The 16,876-nt window shown below is 44.5% G+C and overlaps 1 protein-coding gene across 1 annotated transcript in view; it reads left to right on the top strand.

Annotated features, from left to right (window-relative positions):
* The window catches only part of HMGA2 (high mobility group AT-hook 2), a 119,356-nt gene that overhangs the window by 82,691 nt on the left and 19,789 nt on the right, over positions 1–16,876 (top strand). Inside the window, exon 4 of the mRNA XM_061348486.1 lies at positions 11,686–11,718. Within this exon, the coding sequence (XP_061204470.1) occupies positions 11,686–11,718 (33 nt within the window). The remainder of the gene's footprint in view (positions 1–11,685; positions 11,719–16,876) is intronic.

Genomic DNA, 16,876 nt, shown 5'->3' with positions numbered 1-16,876 from the left:
TGGAAGACTCGTGAAATCATCAGTTCGGGGCTGGCAAACCAATGTACAGTGAGCAAGATACTGTCTTTTTGACTGAGAGAGAGAAGAAAAGAAAACCCAGTATTTGCTAAGCAAAATGGATCTAGACTATATCACTTTCATGAGCTCTGCATTTGCTTAAGTATAAAAAAACCCCTTATATTCAGTCATAAAAGACAGTTGTACAATTTTGAATGAGCAAAATAATAACCACAAATTGCTAAGGGCACGTGCCAGCAAGGGCACACAAGAATTAAAGTGAAAAAAACATGACTGAAAAGGCCACATATTTATTAGCATAAATGCATGTAACTATCCCCGAAGGCAGACATTCCTGGGAGGTGATGAGAAGCAAAGAAGCATGGGCAGCTCCCTATCCCATCGCTGTCCCCCACCCTTTTGAAGGGCTTGTATACCAAACAGTGAATGTCCTGGCTGTGCTGCTGCCAGCACTGTCTAACCACAAAGCTGAAGCAGACCTGTTTATGCAGACATTGCCATGCTGAAAAATGGCTTGAGTTCTTCAGGAAGAGCACGTGTTCCTGTGGATCCTGCTGTCATCAGCCTTGAATGGCAGGTTGTTTCTCTGCTTTCGGGTAGGGGTGTAATCCAAGGCAGTACAGTCCCAGGGCCTTCCTATTTCTCTTTTCCTTTTTTGTGATCTGAGGAAATGAAGAGTTCCCATAAAGCCTACAAAAAGTATCTGAACCTCAAATCTAAAAAGCCCACTGGTACCTGAAAACAGTCTTTCTAACCAAATTTTGCAATTACTCCCTATGAAAGACCACAAAAACCCCAAAATATGTCAGTAATGCACACCAAGAAGCATAGAAGAAGCCAAAAATATGACAACAATACAGCAGTCTTGTGTGCGTTGGTGGACAAAGAGAAATATGAGTAAGGTGTTTCTTTTGAGTAACTGTGTTCCTATGAGTAATTGTGTTTCCTTTCAATTCCTTGCGTATAACGAGCAGTGCAGAGATCTCGCTCCCCTTTGTGTGCAGGTAGGGAAGGTGGTGTGTGTTTGGTCCCCTTCTTCCCCACCATCTTTCCTTGCCACTCTCATTCCTCCGTTCCATCCCTTTGGATCTTTCCCACTATGCAAACTTCCCAACACTGTTCCCTACCAGCCAAAGATTTCCAGAAGCTCCTAAGTGCACACATGCTGTCTCAAGCCATACTGTTGTTTCCTTACTTCTCCTCCAAATGCTATTCTTCTTTTGCTGGTGGCTTCCTTGCAGGCCACAGGGTTTGCCTGGGCTCAAAGAAACCTCTGGTGTCCTTGGGGCTTGCCTCCCTGGCTCCTTTCTCAAGATGAAGCCTTGCTTGAGTCACAGGCATGGAACATGGGGATACTTAGGTGCCTGGCAGTGGCCTGGTGAGTACCAGCAGAAAGACTTTGTTCCACACCATCAGTAGCTCTCACATCTGTTAATATCGAGAGCACAAGGGTGCCCTTGGCCACATTGCTGCCAACACTAAAATGATCTTACCAGATGCCTTTAAGTGGCCTGGTGCTAATATACCACCTGATCTCACAGAGGTGATTTATGTCCAGCTAGCTGCAAATGAAGCTTCTGTCTACCCAGTGTACCTAGCTCCTAGAAAAGGTATGTCTGTGCCAACTGCAGCAGTATTTGGAGGCCAGCTATCCTTCTTCATCCAGCAAGCAGCTTTCACTTCTGCTGCCAGGACCACCTAGCCGCAGATGCTACCAACTAGTATGTTTTTTTGGCACGTCCCAAACCACATAGGTTCCAACCACAATAGAATGTGACTGGGTAGGAGGTGGAAGGATTTACCTCTTTGAATAGACTGTGCAAGTGGTTTGAACCAAGGGCAGAACTTAGCCAAGGGCAGGATTTAGCTTTGGGTTTTGTGGCATGAAAAATCAGGTTTTGTCACTTAAGCAACAGAAGCAACAAACTACGGAAGAGTTACCAGGAACCGAGAGTAAATATTGAGCAGTCCTATTCTCTGCAATGACCTGGGTTTGGCAGAATGATCACAAGCCCTTCCTAGCAACCATAACATTTAAAGGCAGGCCGCTTTCCAAGTTGCGAATGGAGCTCTGTGAGCGAGGAAACCAGGTTAAGCTGTACCAGGGAGCGGGGCTGTAGTAGGGTGCTCCAGGCGCTGCATTCTTGATGTGCTATCAGGTTTCAGTACTATTATGGGGAAAGATGCAGGGGATTTGCATGCATACCTAACACACATACCTTCCATGTTCACAGTGTTAGATCCAAGCAACAAATAGGACCTTCAGATCGGATGTAGCTTCCAAAAGGCTATTAAATAAATGTAGCTAGACAGTCAGGTAATTGTCCTGTAACAACTACAGTCAAACCTCTCTTAGGCTGGGCTAAATTTAGAGTCTGTCCAGGGATGTAAATAGAACAACTCCAAAATTACACCAGGATTATCAACAGCAGAATCTCTTTCTCCCTCCCTCTCTCCTCAGTTCTCTCAGAGCAAGGGAAGCATGTGTACAGAGACACTATTCATATTTCTGCTGCTGTTGAGAGGCTGACGATAGGATACTGTAGACTTTGACTTTGCCATCTTCTATTAAATGAGTTCTTGCTAAATAGAAGAGAAAGTTGTTTTGCTGCCACCTCTTAAAATGTGTTACCACGTCACGCGGATTTCACAATGATGCAATTGCTAGTAATGAGTGAATGGTAAAAGCACACCAGAAATGAAATGCAATGCAACGGAGTTTTTTTTTCCTGCTTTGCAAGGAGTGCCTACAAATCATGCCTTTGGACATAATGAATGTAATTTCCATTTAAAAAATACCAGTACGAGCTGAGTTCCCTATTTAACATACCACACAGCAGAATGATCCCAAAATATATCGAGCCAGGAAGTGGGTTAATTACAACAACTCGCCACCAAACCCCTGGTATATTTCAAGTACATGGGAAGTGTATTTCTATTTTGGACATGGACTTCTTGCAGAAAACTGTGCCAGGATGCCAGCAGGCTCTGGTCGGGCTCGGGCACACACTTTCAGCAGCATCAGCTTCCTGGAGGCACTAATGATTATCAAGTTTGTTCAATAGGCAGACAGCTATCAGACATCCGTATATCCCAGACGTACAAAAACCATGTGGCTACCAAGGGATCTGCTCAGACAAAGAAGTTCAAGAGAAGTGCCTGAGGCCAGATCCTCAGCTGCAGAAAATGAGCCAGGCACAGTCACTTGGGCTGCCTTGCACTGTGTGCCTTTTCTTTGGAGGAAAACCCTGCCCAGCCATTACAGGGCAATGGGAGGTCACAGAGGCAATGGACTGTATGGGAAAGGGAAGCTCCTGCAGTAGTTTCAGGCTGGGCCTGGGGAGGACCACATAAGCTTGGTACAAGATGCTTTCCATCTCTGACAGAGCAGAAATGCTCTGCAATAGAGGCTGCTTAGATCCCTTGTATCCTTACCCTAATTTGTACAGACGAGGGAACAGATAGTTCTTCCTAACAGGATATAAAGTTGTGTCTGTGCTCAGTGAGCTGCTGATCAGTGCCTGGGCACAGCCTCAATGATGTCTGCAGTCATCTGTGCTGTGCAGTTGGGAGCCTTCTCTCCTTCACACAGTCTTGTCCTCTGCCGCCTAACATGGTACCCACATGTGGCTAAGGAAAGAGCACAGCCTACAGACTCTTCCCTGTAGGCAGTGTGGAAGAGAGCGCTGTACAGGAGGAAGAAAGGCAGTATGGATGGAAGCCAGGCTGTGGACCTGGACTGGATTGTTTTCTCCCGTAGGTGACGTCTGCTGATTTTCTAGGCAGATCACGTTCTCTTGTACCTGCCTTTACATAGCGCCTACTCTGATGCTCTCCTCCTCTGGTTGAGGTGTGCCTTGCTAAAACATGAAGCACAGTCTCTAGAGGCAGCAGCACTTTTAGCATGCAGATAAACTGAAGAAATATGTCACAGGCTGCCACTGGAAAATACCCAAGGGGGGACACTGAGATTTCTTGGCTTGAATTACTACCTTCAAGGCAGCTTTGAAGAGTCGTGAAGGTGGCCAATAGCTTAGGGAAGTGAATGTTGTATTTTCACTGGTATTTTCCTTCAATAAGTGAAGGAAAGTGCACTGAAAAAGTGGCATGGGCCTTGCAGCGTCCTGGTGGTGAAGATGTGGGGCAGAGGGCAGAGTGGCCACCTGACACTGCTGTGACATTGCTGTGGTCCCAGGGCTGCCCAATGGAGCAGTTTGTCCCTTGTTTTACATCACTGCCACTTCAGTTCTTTTTCCATCTCTGCCTATAGGCTTGGGCCTGTTGTTGGCAAAACCTTTCATAGGCCTGGAAATTAATCGGACTGCTTCTATCTAAGCCTGTATTGCTGTCTCAATTTCCAGTCTCGAAATGACTCAAGGACACTATCAATGAATGAGTTAAGTATTAAGGTCTTTGTGACCTTAAAATGTGGAGGGGAATAAATGTAGAGGGCCAGAAAGAGAAGTGTTCCCTGACAATAGTTATATTTTGAGCAAAATCACTGAAGTTCTGCGTTCACTTTCCAAACAGTAGCCGGTTTTGCAGCAGATTGCCTGGTTTGAGCCTTTACTGCCCTATTTACTCTGTTATTTCTCTGGAGGGAGATTCGGGAGCTCCTAGCAGTCAGGGCTACAGATGAGCCCAGTGATGACAGTCCTGCCCCTGTTTTTTCAGTCTGTATGGCAGGAGATGCCTGAGCAAGAAGGAGAGAGGGAAGACCTTAAAACACAAGTTGGAACTGGATGGTAATGCGATACAGTGCGTTTCACCTCCAGGTCATGAATTCAAATCAAGCCTGTTTAGTGGTGACCCAAAATCATTTCCACATGAGCCAAAAGAAATGCATGGTGAACACAGGGGTTGCTGTATCCAAACAGACAAGACAGTCTGGAGATAAAGGGTTGCACAATAGTTATTTGTCTGGAGAAGTCTGCAAGGTATAAAGCTAAGCGGTTTCTGATCCGTTTATATCCCTGAATCATGAGGGCTTGGATTCATTGCAAATAACATAGTTTATTTCTGCCTACTAAAATGTAGGTTTGTTTCTTTTTTTTTCCCCCCTGTGCTATAACTAAGAATAACTGGAACGTCCCATTTGGCTTTCTCAATAGTCTGTCTGTGTATGGAGTTATAAATAGATAGATACAGATGACATCTGCCAGACAAAAGAGCCAGCTCGTATTTCCTTAGGTGAGTATCAAGAAAACCTCAGCGCTGGACTGCGTGCTAGAATTATTCTGAAAGGCAGGAATTGCTTTGTGGTATTTTAACAGAAAAATGCTAAGGTGCTGAACGTCAGCTGAGCAAAATGCACCAGGAAAGCTTGTCAAATACATGATAGATGATAATCAAGTAACAGGGGGACACAACAGAGCAGCAGAGACTCTAAAAAGCAGTCAGCAACAACAGATACTCCCGCTGCCAAACTCTATTGGTTTTAGCTGAGTATGCCAGTTTACTTGTGGTATTGAACCACTGATACAAGGTCCATTAAATGGATATTTCACAAGCTGCATTACCCTAAATATTCTATGGAAAAGTAACCAATAATGGCTGAAACATTATAAAAATTAATAGCATCTATCAAGAGCACTGAAGTAACAGCTACTGTGCTTTGAATTTCGATTATATCCTTGATAAACTCAATGGGGTATTGTGCTTGCAGATGAAGTTCAGCTGGCAGATGAAGAAGAATTAAGGGGTTTTCTAACCCCTTATGGTTTCTAACCATTACATTTGTACTTAACAAGACCTGTAATGGTGGGATATCCCACCTGTAATGGGGGGATGTCATCTGAGAGGAAGGTTTGAGCAAAGCAGCTGAAAAATAAATAGGTTATATTAGCATAAAAGAAAACAGGATTTGACTTTTGATGCATTCTTTTCACAGTTTTTAACCTCTCAGAACATCAACCCATTGCAAATGCAGCAACTTGCAGACGTTTTGTGGTGAAGGTAGCTTCCTAGAAACAAAACGCATGCAATCCTAACCCTGCTGAAGTCAGTTGGGTATACACATACCTGACCGAATATATGTGCCAGTGCCTGAATTTCCTGGCTGCCAAAAGAGTAATTTGAAGCAGTGTGTTTTGAATTTGCCAATTAGAATATAACATTATGTTGCCAGTCAACTATAAGAAGTCACTTTGTGTACTTGGAAGACTCTGATGCTCTCTGCTCTCCTCCACAAGTGGAATAGAAGTACTATTTTCTTTGTCATCAGCTAAAATTATTGGTGCAGCTCCTGAGATCTTGCAGGGTTTTCCAGCAGCAGTCAGGGGAGGTCGGTTTAATAAGCTAATAAATATTTTTTGAATGACCTGACTTTGTATTTGGTATTAAAAAACTCAGAGGAGTGCCAAATAGAATAGAAAATACAGGATAAAAGTTCCACAGATTTTGCCAAAATTCTCCACAGATTACTATTAGCTTCTTTTATGAGACTGCACAGAGAACTGTGAAATCTCCTTTGAACTCTAAGGGCCAGATGGTTTTGCTGTTAGATCCTAATGACCCACAGCAGTGTGCATACACAGACACCACGGTTGCCAGTTGACTGCAAACATGCAATGGAGGCAGGAGAATTCATGACCTGTGCTTCCAAAATACCAGCCAGTCCCACTTGGATGAAGGGGACATCTCCCCCTTGCTTTTAATGGGGTGAAAAAGCATTTCTGCTATGCTCTTGAAAGAAAGATAGTTTCTACAGCAAGCTTTGCGCATAACTGCATAGAGGAGTGAATGACAGGCACACCATCCCATGCAATCCTGCTGACGGTCATGAAGCTGGAAGTAGTTTTTGCCCAGAGATGAAGGCTCTTTTGCAGGCTGCATTGTATCACTGTACTGGAGAAGATAGGGAAAGCCTGTACTCAAACCAGTTAAAGCTGTAGGGAAGAACTGCTGTCACATGGAACTGCCTGGAAGACATGATTCATTTTGGATTATATTGGTCTCAACTGGTATAATACGAACTTCCTGATTTTTCGAGGATATGTAGACAAAAAGATTAAATATGGGTTTACTCATCTTTTAATTTAGAGGTACAAGTGTTTGGGTGACCTGTGAAATCATTTTAATGATTTCTGCACAACACTGATCCGTCAGCTCTATGAATGGCTTCCTAACTGGGTATTAATTTCCATCATGGTCATTTAGTCTCATCAGCAGAGCTGCGTCCATGTGAATGTCCTGTCTGTGTCAAACTGAGGGTATAAAAGAGAATCACTGTTGCCAAGAAGCATCAGTCAAACATCTTCATAATACTCAGTTTGGAGAGGAAAACAGAAACACAAAGTCTAGGAGTGCTGTGAGTGTGTCTCTTGCCCTTGGAGCTTCAGGCACAGCAGTCAGGGGATGATTTGCATTCAAATCAGAGCATGCGATCCAGCATTGCTCATACTAGTTGGCATAGACTTACCCTTCTCCTTCCTTATAGCACTATGAAAAGTAACAGGGTAAGAAGTACTCCAGTGAATGAGAAGTGTGACAAATTGGATTTGAAACAACTTCTGACCGCTGTTACAAGATGAATATAGACTCCTCACGTGAGGCTGCCCTTTTGTTCCCCTATAAAAAGCAAAGAAATAGTTTGACCAGTAACTGTGTAGGCCATAAGGATGCATCTAAGATATTGACAAAAGGTAAAGTATTTGAAATTTGAATTGAAAATTTGAATTGAAAATTTGAAAAGAGAATGAGGTATGTGGTGACAGAGGAGGAGTGGAAAAAGTGTCTTGTAGAATATGAACAGTTGGGCTTTGAACAGCCAAAGCTCACAGCAAAGATAAAACTACCCAAACCTTTGCATACTTCCTTCATTAGGTGGGTTTTTATCTGCTCAAAATCACAACTCTTATCCTGAAGTTTTAAATCATCATCTTTTGCCTTAGCTCACACATGCCTAATAGTTCAAACATGGCAAAAGGAACCCTGCTGTACTTTGGATTTGTTCTTGTATGGGAGGCATTTAAATGACACGATCATAGTGTTTTTCCAACACTGTCGCTCGTTCTTTCCCTCTCATGTTTAAGAAAGTGGCTTAAGGTTGACTTGTACTTGAATATAATATTAAAAAAACCCTGAATTTTGCATTCAAGTGTGTGGTATTTCAGCAGACACACATTCATTTTACAGTAGGTGTTTTTTAAACAGGATAAAAGTAAAATGTGAAAGTCCTGCGTTGCACAAAGCTCCCCTGACATACGATCACCAAGCTCCCCTTACATCTGATCCCTGACACAAGCGAGAGAGCCTCTGTCAGAGCAAAATAAGGTCTGCTATCTTACTCTTCAGGCTCCTGAGGAGGATACATAATGGTTCAGGACTCTTGTGTCTTGTGTGCAACTTTATTTTGCTCCTTAGCACCTCTTTAAAGTATCTCGTTCTTGGCTTTTTTATGGTTTCAGTCTTTTCCATAACCAAGACAGATTCTCTTTCTTTCCAGCTAGTTGAACATGCAGTCGCAACACTCTTTGCATCAGAGGTGTCCCCCTTGAAGCCTTGAAGTGATCTTTTAACTCAGTGAACACAAAGCTTAGCGTAGGACAAGGGGCAATGGGTGTAAACTGGAGCATAGAAGGTTCCACATTAACATCAGGAAGAACTTCTTTACTGTGAGAGTGCCAGAGCACTGGAACAGGTTGCCCAGGGGGGTTGTGGAGTCTCCCACATTGGAGATATTCAAGGCCCACCTGGCCAAGTTCCTGTGTGATGTACTCTAGGTTACCCTGGTCTTGCAGGGGGGTTGGACCAGATGGTCTCTTGAGGTCCCTTCCAACCCTTGGGATTCTGTGATTCTGTGATTCTGTGTCTATACTGTGTCAAAGTTTCCAAAGGCATCACATCCATAACAGTTAAAGAGATGAAAGGGGGGTGCTTGGGAAACTTCTCATGATCCCCGCACACTTCCATTCCTCTGGTCTGGGGTGACCTAGGTGAGCCAGCACTGCAGTCCTCGCAGGACTGGATCTGGCTGCTTTTGTCTGGCCTGCGTTCATCCTGATGCCTCTCCCAGGCTGCAGCAAGAAACACAACACTCCTGAAACCCAGCTCTTGCGGTGGGTTCAGCAGCCACAGGCTGGAGTGCTCGGTGTGACACGGGTGGGCACGGCTCCCCGAGTGTCTGTGGGGTGGCTGTTCATACCGGCTATGGGGCTGAGCCCTGCTTTCCAGCTTTCATGGCCGTGCTGCTTCCATTTAAGGAAGAAAGCATAACACACACCTAACTCCAGATCCCAAATCCAGTGGAAACCTAGCCGGGAAGCACTCGACGGGAAGCACTACGATAGCGAAGCTCTTGAATGACTTAAGATTCTTGACAGCCTTGGTCAGTATCAGAGACAGTTTCCAACTGGGCAAAGTACAATATTTTCTCTCTGTTTTTTATGAATGGCTGGATAGGATTGTGCCGGAGTCAGAGTCCCCTGCGAAAGCCATTCATAAAAATAACAACACAACAAAACAAACACACACACACAAAACTTTCCAGGTCCAGTCCAGAGCCACTGGGTGCCAGAGGCTGGGAAAACATGCTGGCAACTCGAGCCCCAGCTATCACTGAAAGTATTCAAGGGGCTTTTTGGTGGTCTGAAAAGTATGAAGTGCTGTGTAGAAGGGCAGCTGGTAGAATTACTGTGACACATACTAGGCAGAAAGCCAGAGCTGGCCTTGTTTCAGACATTGTCTTTCCTCTCATTGAAGTGTCAGGACCTAATTCATGGAAAATTTGGTGAGTTGGCAGCTCTTTCAGAAGATTTCATTGAGCTACAGTGTGTGAGAGTCACATGAATGCAGAGTGCATGGCCAAAAATACATGGGGATTTCTGAGCAGGAAAAACCAGTCAGCCTCTAAGAATGTCTGTGGATTTCATGTGGTTTGAGAGTAAACATGTGCACAGGTGTAATCAGCAAGCAAACCAAGAAAATAAAGCAGAAAAGCACCAGTGGCAGATTACTGAAGAGCTCAATGAGTTCTGTTCTTTGAAACAAATCATGGCTTTGTCCAAGGGCAGAAGATGTCCATTAATGAGTTCAGGGCTTGCAGCCCACCTGGAGAAGGCATCAGTAAAATGTGTGCCTTGGTAATAGCTTCTCCATTGCAAGGGTATTTAATGGAAAAGAAACGGGTCCACCCTGAAGTTTAAAGATGAACCCAGTCATCACATAGGGGGGGGTTCTCATACTTGCTTGAGAGCAGAACTTGGAGCCTGGGGCACAGACACAAAAACATAACAGCCCTAGGATTCCACTGAATTAGGAAAAGACTGAAGATAAACAAAGCATCTCTTGTTCAAATGGGACACTTGTGGTGGGCAGCCTGAATTGAATCAGTTACATACAATTTACATTTTCATTGATCCTTCCCGCTGGAATATTGCTCCGAAAGGCCAGTTACACTAAACTGCTTATTCAGAAATATTCAAGTTATTTCCTACTACACTGTCATGAAAATTAGGGTTTTGGCCATGCAGAGGGACAGCATGTTGGCTTCTGCCCAAGAGAGGCACTAAAATCACGGCTAGGATTAGGAACAGGCAGGAAGGAAGGGCAGGAAGAAAATCATTGAGTGCAATTCATATACTTTGAAAACAGAAAGTCAGGGGGAGGGGAGAGAGGCTGCAGCTTTGCCCCACTAAAGTAAGAAAAGCTCTTTTGTGCTCTTGGTGTCAGGATTTCATCCTTTATCTGTGGTCTTATTGTTCCATGCTGCTCCTAGCACCCACAAGGTTTGTTACACCAGCTGGGTGCTGGTGGTGTATTTTAAATGTGCCTGTATTAGTGCTTTATTTGATACTCCCCCTCCTTCCCTGGGGTGGGGCTGAAACACACTAGCACCTTGGTGGGTCTTCTGACTCCTGTGGGGACCGTGTTTCCCATTCCCAAGTGGAAGCAGCCAGGAGGGAGCCTCGCTGAGGATCCCTTGGCTGTACCACCAGGTCATGCACAGGCAGGTGGGCACAGCCTGTGGTTCTCCCTGCCCACACAGCCAACCTGCCCGATGATGGGCATCCCCAAAAACACGTCAACAGGCTCATGAGGGTCAGCGCTGCATCACCTTTGTGCAGCTAAAGGTCTCAAACTAGAACTTGTGAGGGCTGAGGCCACTGCCTACCCAGCCTCCTGGCTTTCTTTGGCAGGGATGGCTTGCATCAAGTGGGAAGCCCTGGCTTGGAAATGTGGTTATGTGTCCCTCATCTCTCTGTCTAAGCTGTGCTCCTGCTTATAGGCAGGGGGAGGACTTTGCCACAGTGGAACATTACACTCATAGCTGAAAGTGGTAAGAGAGTGAACAGCATCAGTGGAGACAACAAACTCTAATTACAGTATTAGGCCACTCTCACTGTCTGATAAGTAGTGCAGCAAAACAAATCTAGCAGAACCATGGAAGAGCTGAAATATGTAATTAAATCAGATTTCACCTTGGTTTTCATTACACAAACTTAACATACTGCTCTGAATCAACAGTAATCTGAACTACTGCAGAGCGAGGTCATAGATAGGTGTAGGAGAGGCTGGGTGTGAGAGCTATGTTCATCACTCTGTTTTTGAATGTGGGCTTTGCCTGTGTTTTATTTCTGTTGCTGAAAACATTTTTCCCACCATCTGCAAAATCACGGTCAAGTGGCCTCAATGAGTTTCTCACCGTGCTGTTGCTTTACTTTTCAGCCTCAACAAGTGGTTCAAAAGAAGCCTGCTCAGGTAAGAAAAGCGCATTTAAATTCTTAGACTAATTTGAATGGAATAGTTCTTCCATGTTTAAACGGGTCTCTTTTACTGTAAAGAATGAAGGGAAATACATCAATCATTTGAGCTGGGGGACAGCTGTTGGCTTGCTAGGCATAATCACCAGAACAATTCATGCAGTGGCCCTTGGGAAGGAGAGGAGGAAGCAGTAGACAGTGCTTGCTTGGTGCTCTTTCTGCAGAGGCCACCTTGCCATGATAATGCAGGCACACGCACACACAGCATGTGGTAAGTCTCTCTGCATGTCCTGATCATGGGTTAACTGGGGACTGCTTCCAGCAAGGAGAAGGCACAGGCATAAAAACCTTCTCCCCACTGGTCTAAAGCAGTCTTTAAGTCCACAAAATAAAACAGGCTGAACTTGGTAACTAGACTGGATCCATCATAAAGGCTAACACATTTGAACTTTTTCTGTTGGATTGTATTATTCCTCTTTAACACCCTTGGACAAAGTGCAAGCCACAAGGCATTATGAAACGGGTCAAACACTGTGTTACATTTGCCTCCATTTTCTTTCCCCAGCCTGCCCTGTGTTAAAAAAAAACCCAAAATATGACTATGCCAGTTCTTTATATATGCACCAGCAGAGAAAAGACTGTTGGCGTGGGACCAGGTCCATCACTGCTTGGCAGAGTCCATGGGCTGTGCTGCTGTACGTCTATGCTCAGTCAAGAGCATAAAGGGTCCATTGCTTTTCTAGAAAAAGGTCTGCTTTCAGAAGGAAATAATACTTCTGTTTTTCTGCCTTATGGTTTCAATACATTATTGTACAATGTACATAATTGTGTAATAATAACTGTAATCTGAATTAGGAGCTGTTACATAAGAAACAGAAAACATCCTAGCTGTGAGTTGAAGGGGTGAAATGATGTAGCTCTCCAAAGCACGTACAGGGATCAGGTTTCTACAAAATGGAATCAATACAGTTGCAGCAATGGTGAATCCATGGCACTGGCAATAGTATTAATGTCTCTCCAAATGGCAGAGATAACACACAGGATAAATGTAGTAGTATTTTCTATTGAGGTAAGTTTTGCAAGGAGAGGTAATGTCTTATATTAGGCCAGCTTGTGCAAGAAACACAACATCCGTCTCCAAGGACTTACTGTCTGTAACCCTTGGACTACCCCACACAATTCAAAACACACCGAATTGTTCTAATAAAAGATATTTCCTCTCCCTGGTCTCATTTACATCCTTGAACTGTTACAGCCGCTATCGGGCTATTCCTACTACAGCGTGGTAGTAAATCTGGCAGTGGGCACAAGGCCAGTCATCTCCTCTGTGGCACCTGAGAGACAGGGAGGCTTAAACCCTGCTGTGTGAAGGAGGCCAGATCTGGGAGGCAAAGCCTCCCAGGAGCTGGTTCATGTTGCTTTTTCCTCTGGCACGTAGCAGAGCTCATACCCACTGGGATCAGCAGGATGAAGGGGTCTAGAGCTAGTTGCTGTGCCCGCAGCCTGGCTTGGCAGAAGCCCTTGCTGCTGATGGCATGTGTGGAGCTGTGAGGTCTCCAGTCTCCACGGGCACTTACTCCTGCAATTGTTTTGTTTGAACAGTAATCAAGTGCTAGCCCTAGTGCAAGAGAGGAAGAAACGTCTGGGTCTGAGGCTGAGCTGGGGTGTGGGAGGACAAAGAGGGAACCTGGGACTCCATCTTCTGGTAGCAGAACTAAGTAATGACAGATTTAATTGATGGTGAAATGATGTAGGCGTTTAAACTAAAGCACCAGGGTTCCCTGTGTGGATTTTCCTGACCCTTCTTTCCTGAAGCAGTGATTCGGGTGGGGATGCTGTAGGGTGTTTCAGCCAGACGGATGCAGCCGCTGCTACACGGAGCCTCGGCAGCATCTCTGTGGTCAGAAGCAGAGAAAGGGAAAAGGAAGCCCTTTGACATTCCCATTAGTAATGGAAATGTTTGTATAGAAAATGAGGAGGCACGGAAGAATGCATGAAAGGAGAGAGAAGGCTTTTTAGAAATCCCCAGTCACCACAGCGCAACTAGTGAAACGGCACTCTTTGAGTTGTTTGTATGCCATGTCTTCACTCAGAGAACATGGCTTTGTTTTTGAGTCCTTGGCCTGGGGGATGCTCAGTGAAATCATTGACTTGTCTTTAACCCTTTCTGGTTTTAACAGGCCACTCTCCCATGCTTGCACAACATTGAGGTTTTGCTGGGTGTGGGTACAGAGAACAAAACCTATCACTGTGAGCAAGCGCTAACGACAGTGTCTTCCTGAGGTTGAAAGCAGGAGGTAAAGCAGTGTAATTCCTGGGACAGTGATCAGGAGCTTCATGCTGCTGGGTTTCACTTAAGTCCAGTTGCCTTCCTCCAATTTCTTTTTACACTACTGAATTTCCCTTTAAAGGAGGGAGGTTCAGACTCAGAATTCAGACAAGAACATGAGCTCATGCAGGCTTCCTAATCTGAGCTGTCTAAGGAAATAGTGATAAATTATATAAACATGGGGACTACATGGAAGTTCATGGAGGATAATGTAAATCTTACACTACATTCAGAGGAATCTCTTCCTTTTCCATCTGTTTCCTTCAAAATATCCTCCCAGATGGCTTTACCATGTGGCAGTCTGGACTAAGTTAGAAGTGTATCTTTTCTTCATCAGTGGGGACTGGAAGAGGTTACACTTGAGAACTGCTATGTGATAGTGAGCGTGTTACCCCAGCCTGCTATGGTAAAAGCGGCAGAAACTCTTGGTCAGGCTTCATCCCTGAGTGTTTTCCTGTGCTTTGAATTTTTGTTGTGTTCTCTTAAGTTTTCAGTGAATGTTAGGTTACATTGCCATTACTCTTACTGCTGCTGCTGCTTGAGAGGTGGGCCTGGGCAAACCTCATGAAGTTCACTCAGCAAGGCCATGTGCAAGGTCCTGCACTGGGGTCAGGGTAATCCCAAGCTCAAATACAGGCTGGGCAGAGAGTCAATTGAGGGGAACCCTGAGGAGGAGGACTTGGGAGTGTTGGTTGATGAGAAGCTCAACATGACGCAGCAGTGTGCACTCACAGCCCAGAAGTCAGCTGTATGCTGGGCAGCATCAAAAGGAGCGTGACCAGCAGGTCGAAGGAGGTCTCTTATGAGACCCCACCAGCAGTCCTGCATCCAGCTCTGGAGCCTCCAACACAAGAGGGACATGGAGTTGTTGGAGGGAGTCCAGAGGAGGCCATGAAGATGATAAGAGGGCTGGAGCACCTCTCCTATGGAAACAGGCTGAGAGAGCTGGGATTCTTCAACATGGAGAACAGAAGGCTCCAGGGAGACCTTAGAGCAGCTTCCAGTACCTAAAGGGGGCCTATAAGAAATCTGGAGAGGGACTTTTTACAAGGGCATGAAGTGACAGGACAAGGGGGAATGGATTTAAAATTACAGAGGGTGGATTTAGATTAGATATAAGGAAGAAATTCTTGATTATGAGGGTGCTGAGGCGCTGGCACAGGGTGCCCAGAGAAGCTGTGGCTGCCCCATCCCTGGCAGTGTGCAAGGCCAGGCTGAAATGACGCTTTGAGCAACCTGGTTAAGTGGAAGGTGTCCATGCCCATGTCAGGTAGGTTGGAACTGAATGATCTTTAAGGTCTCTTCCAACTCAGACCATTCTGTGATTCTAGTGCCTATGCCTCTTGGGTTTGTGTCGTTTTTAAAAATAAGCAGAAAAAACAGGTAAGATTCTCATTTTACGAATAACAGCGCAGTTCCCATTACTCTTTCCCACATTTTAAGCTCCATGCAGAGCTCCATCGTACTCTAAATCTCTTTATGAATATCTGCTGTCCAGTTTAGGGCCATACAGACGCCTGTATAAACCTTTGCGATGTCTTCAAACATCCGCAAAGCACTGAGTGTCTACCATCACACAGACGGTAAATGCAGCAGTAAAATCCACTGGAAATCCACACACCCATATCATTAATGCAAACCTTTAAACACTGTGGTCTGTACACATCTTTGTGATGATCACTGACTCATACTCTCACACTTCCTTGGGAAAACGAGGGAAAGATAGCCAGCCTAACTGCGTGACATCGGTAAGTTTAGCACTCTCATGGAAATACGTGCCTAAACCTCAAAACCAAGACATTCCTTTGAAATCTGCTCTGTCTCTAAAGAATGACAGCCAGATCCTACAACCATGATGCAGGAATATTCTTACCGAGCTGTGTAAATAAGCGGTCCAAATAGAAATGTCTCAATTTTCCGAGTTTTTAAGCAATTTGTAGCAGCTGTAGACTCAGCCATATGGGGGAGTTACACACTTAGGTAATACAAAGGAAATAGATATATTTAGGAAAACATCATGAAAGCTATCAGAGTGTTCTGGAAACAGGACATGTTTTATTTTTATCATTCTGGAGAGAAGAAATACGGAGTGTAGAACAGCCCTTTGAAAATCTTCCTATAATCTCTTTGGGAGGTCTATGCAAATCTCAAATCCTTTGTATCTGAGTCTGAAAGACAGCATATCAGTTGAAAGACAGTCAGAAAAGTAGGCATAGAGTGTATATAGAAAGGTGTACACAAAAAAGTGTACAGAAAAAGTACACCAAAATGCACAAAGTGTACTTTGGCATCTAATGCCAAATGCAGTAGATGCTTTCAAAACAGTGATCAGAAAGATCAAATCCAAACAAGAATAAAAGCTAAAAAAACAGTGTAATTTTGCATAGGAAATAAAATGCAGATTTGCTGTATTTTTTTTTTCATGTTACTCATTTCTAAGTCTTGATATCAATAAGGTTACACATGTTAATTATTCCATATATAGATATATGTAGATACATATATACACACACTCACAACCACAAGTTATATATGTTCCCCAGCCGCACCCATCACGTATGCCTACTCAATGTAGAGCACAGTAAGGCTCTGCAGCCCAGGAGCTACATCTGTGATTCACACATTCATATGCAGCCCAAAAGCAGCAGGCAGTAAGCAGAACTGAGCCTCGGACCCTTGGTGGTTGTATGGCAGGTCTGACGCACTGGGACATGCATCAGGCACATGCAGCATCACCTCTCTGTGCTGTGGAATGAATCTTCACTTCCACAAGTTTCAAGCATTCTGTGGATTTATTTTTGCCCTTCTAGGAAATCTCAGACAGAAA

Source organism: Neopsephotus bourkii, unplaced genomic scaffold (genome assembly GCF_033783945.1).
Source record: "Neopsephotus bourkii isolate Nb327-2 ecotype Australia unplaced genomic scaffold, CSIRO-AGI_Nbou_v1 NB_359, whole genome shotgun sequence".
In the NCBI taxonomy this organism is placed as follows: Eukaryota; Metazoa; Chordata; class Aves; order Psittaciformes; family Psittacidae; genus Neopsephotus; species Neopsephotus bourkii.
This window is presented reverse-complemented; position numbering and strand designations above follow the sequence as displayed.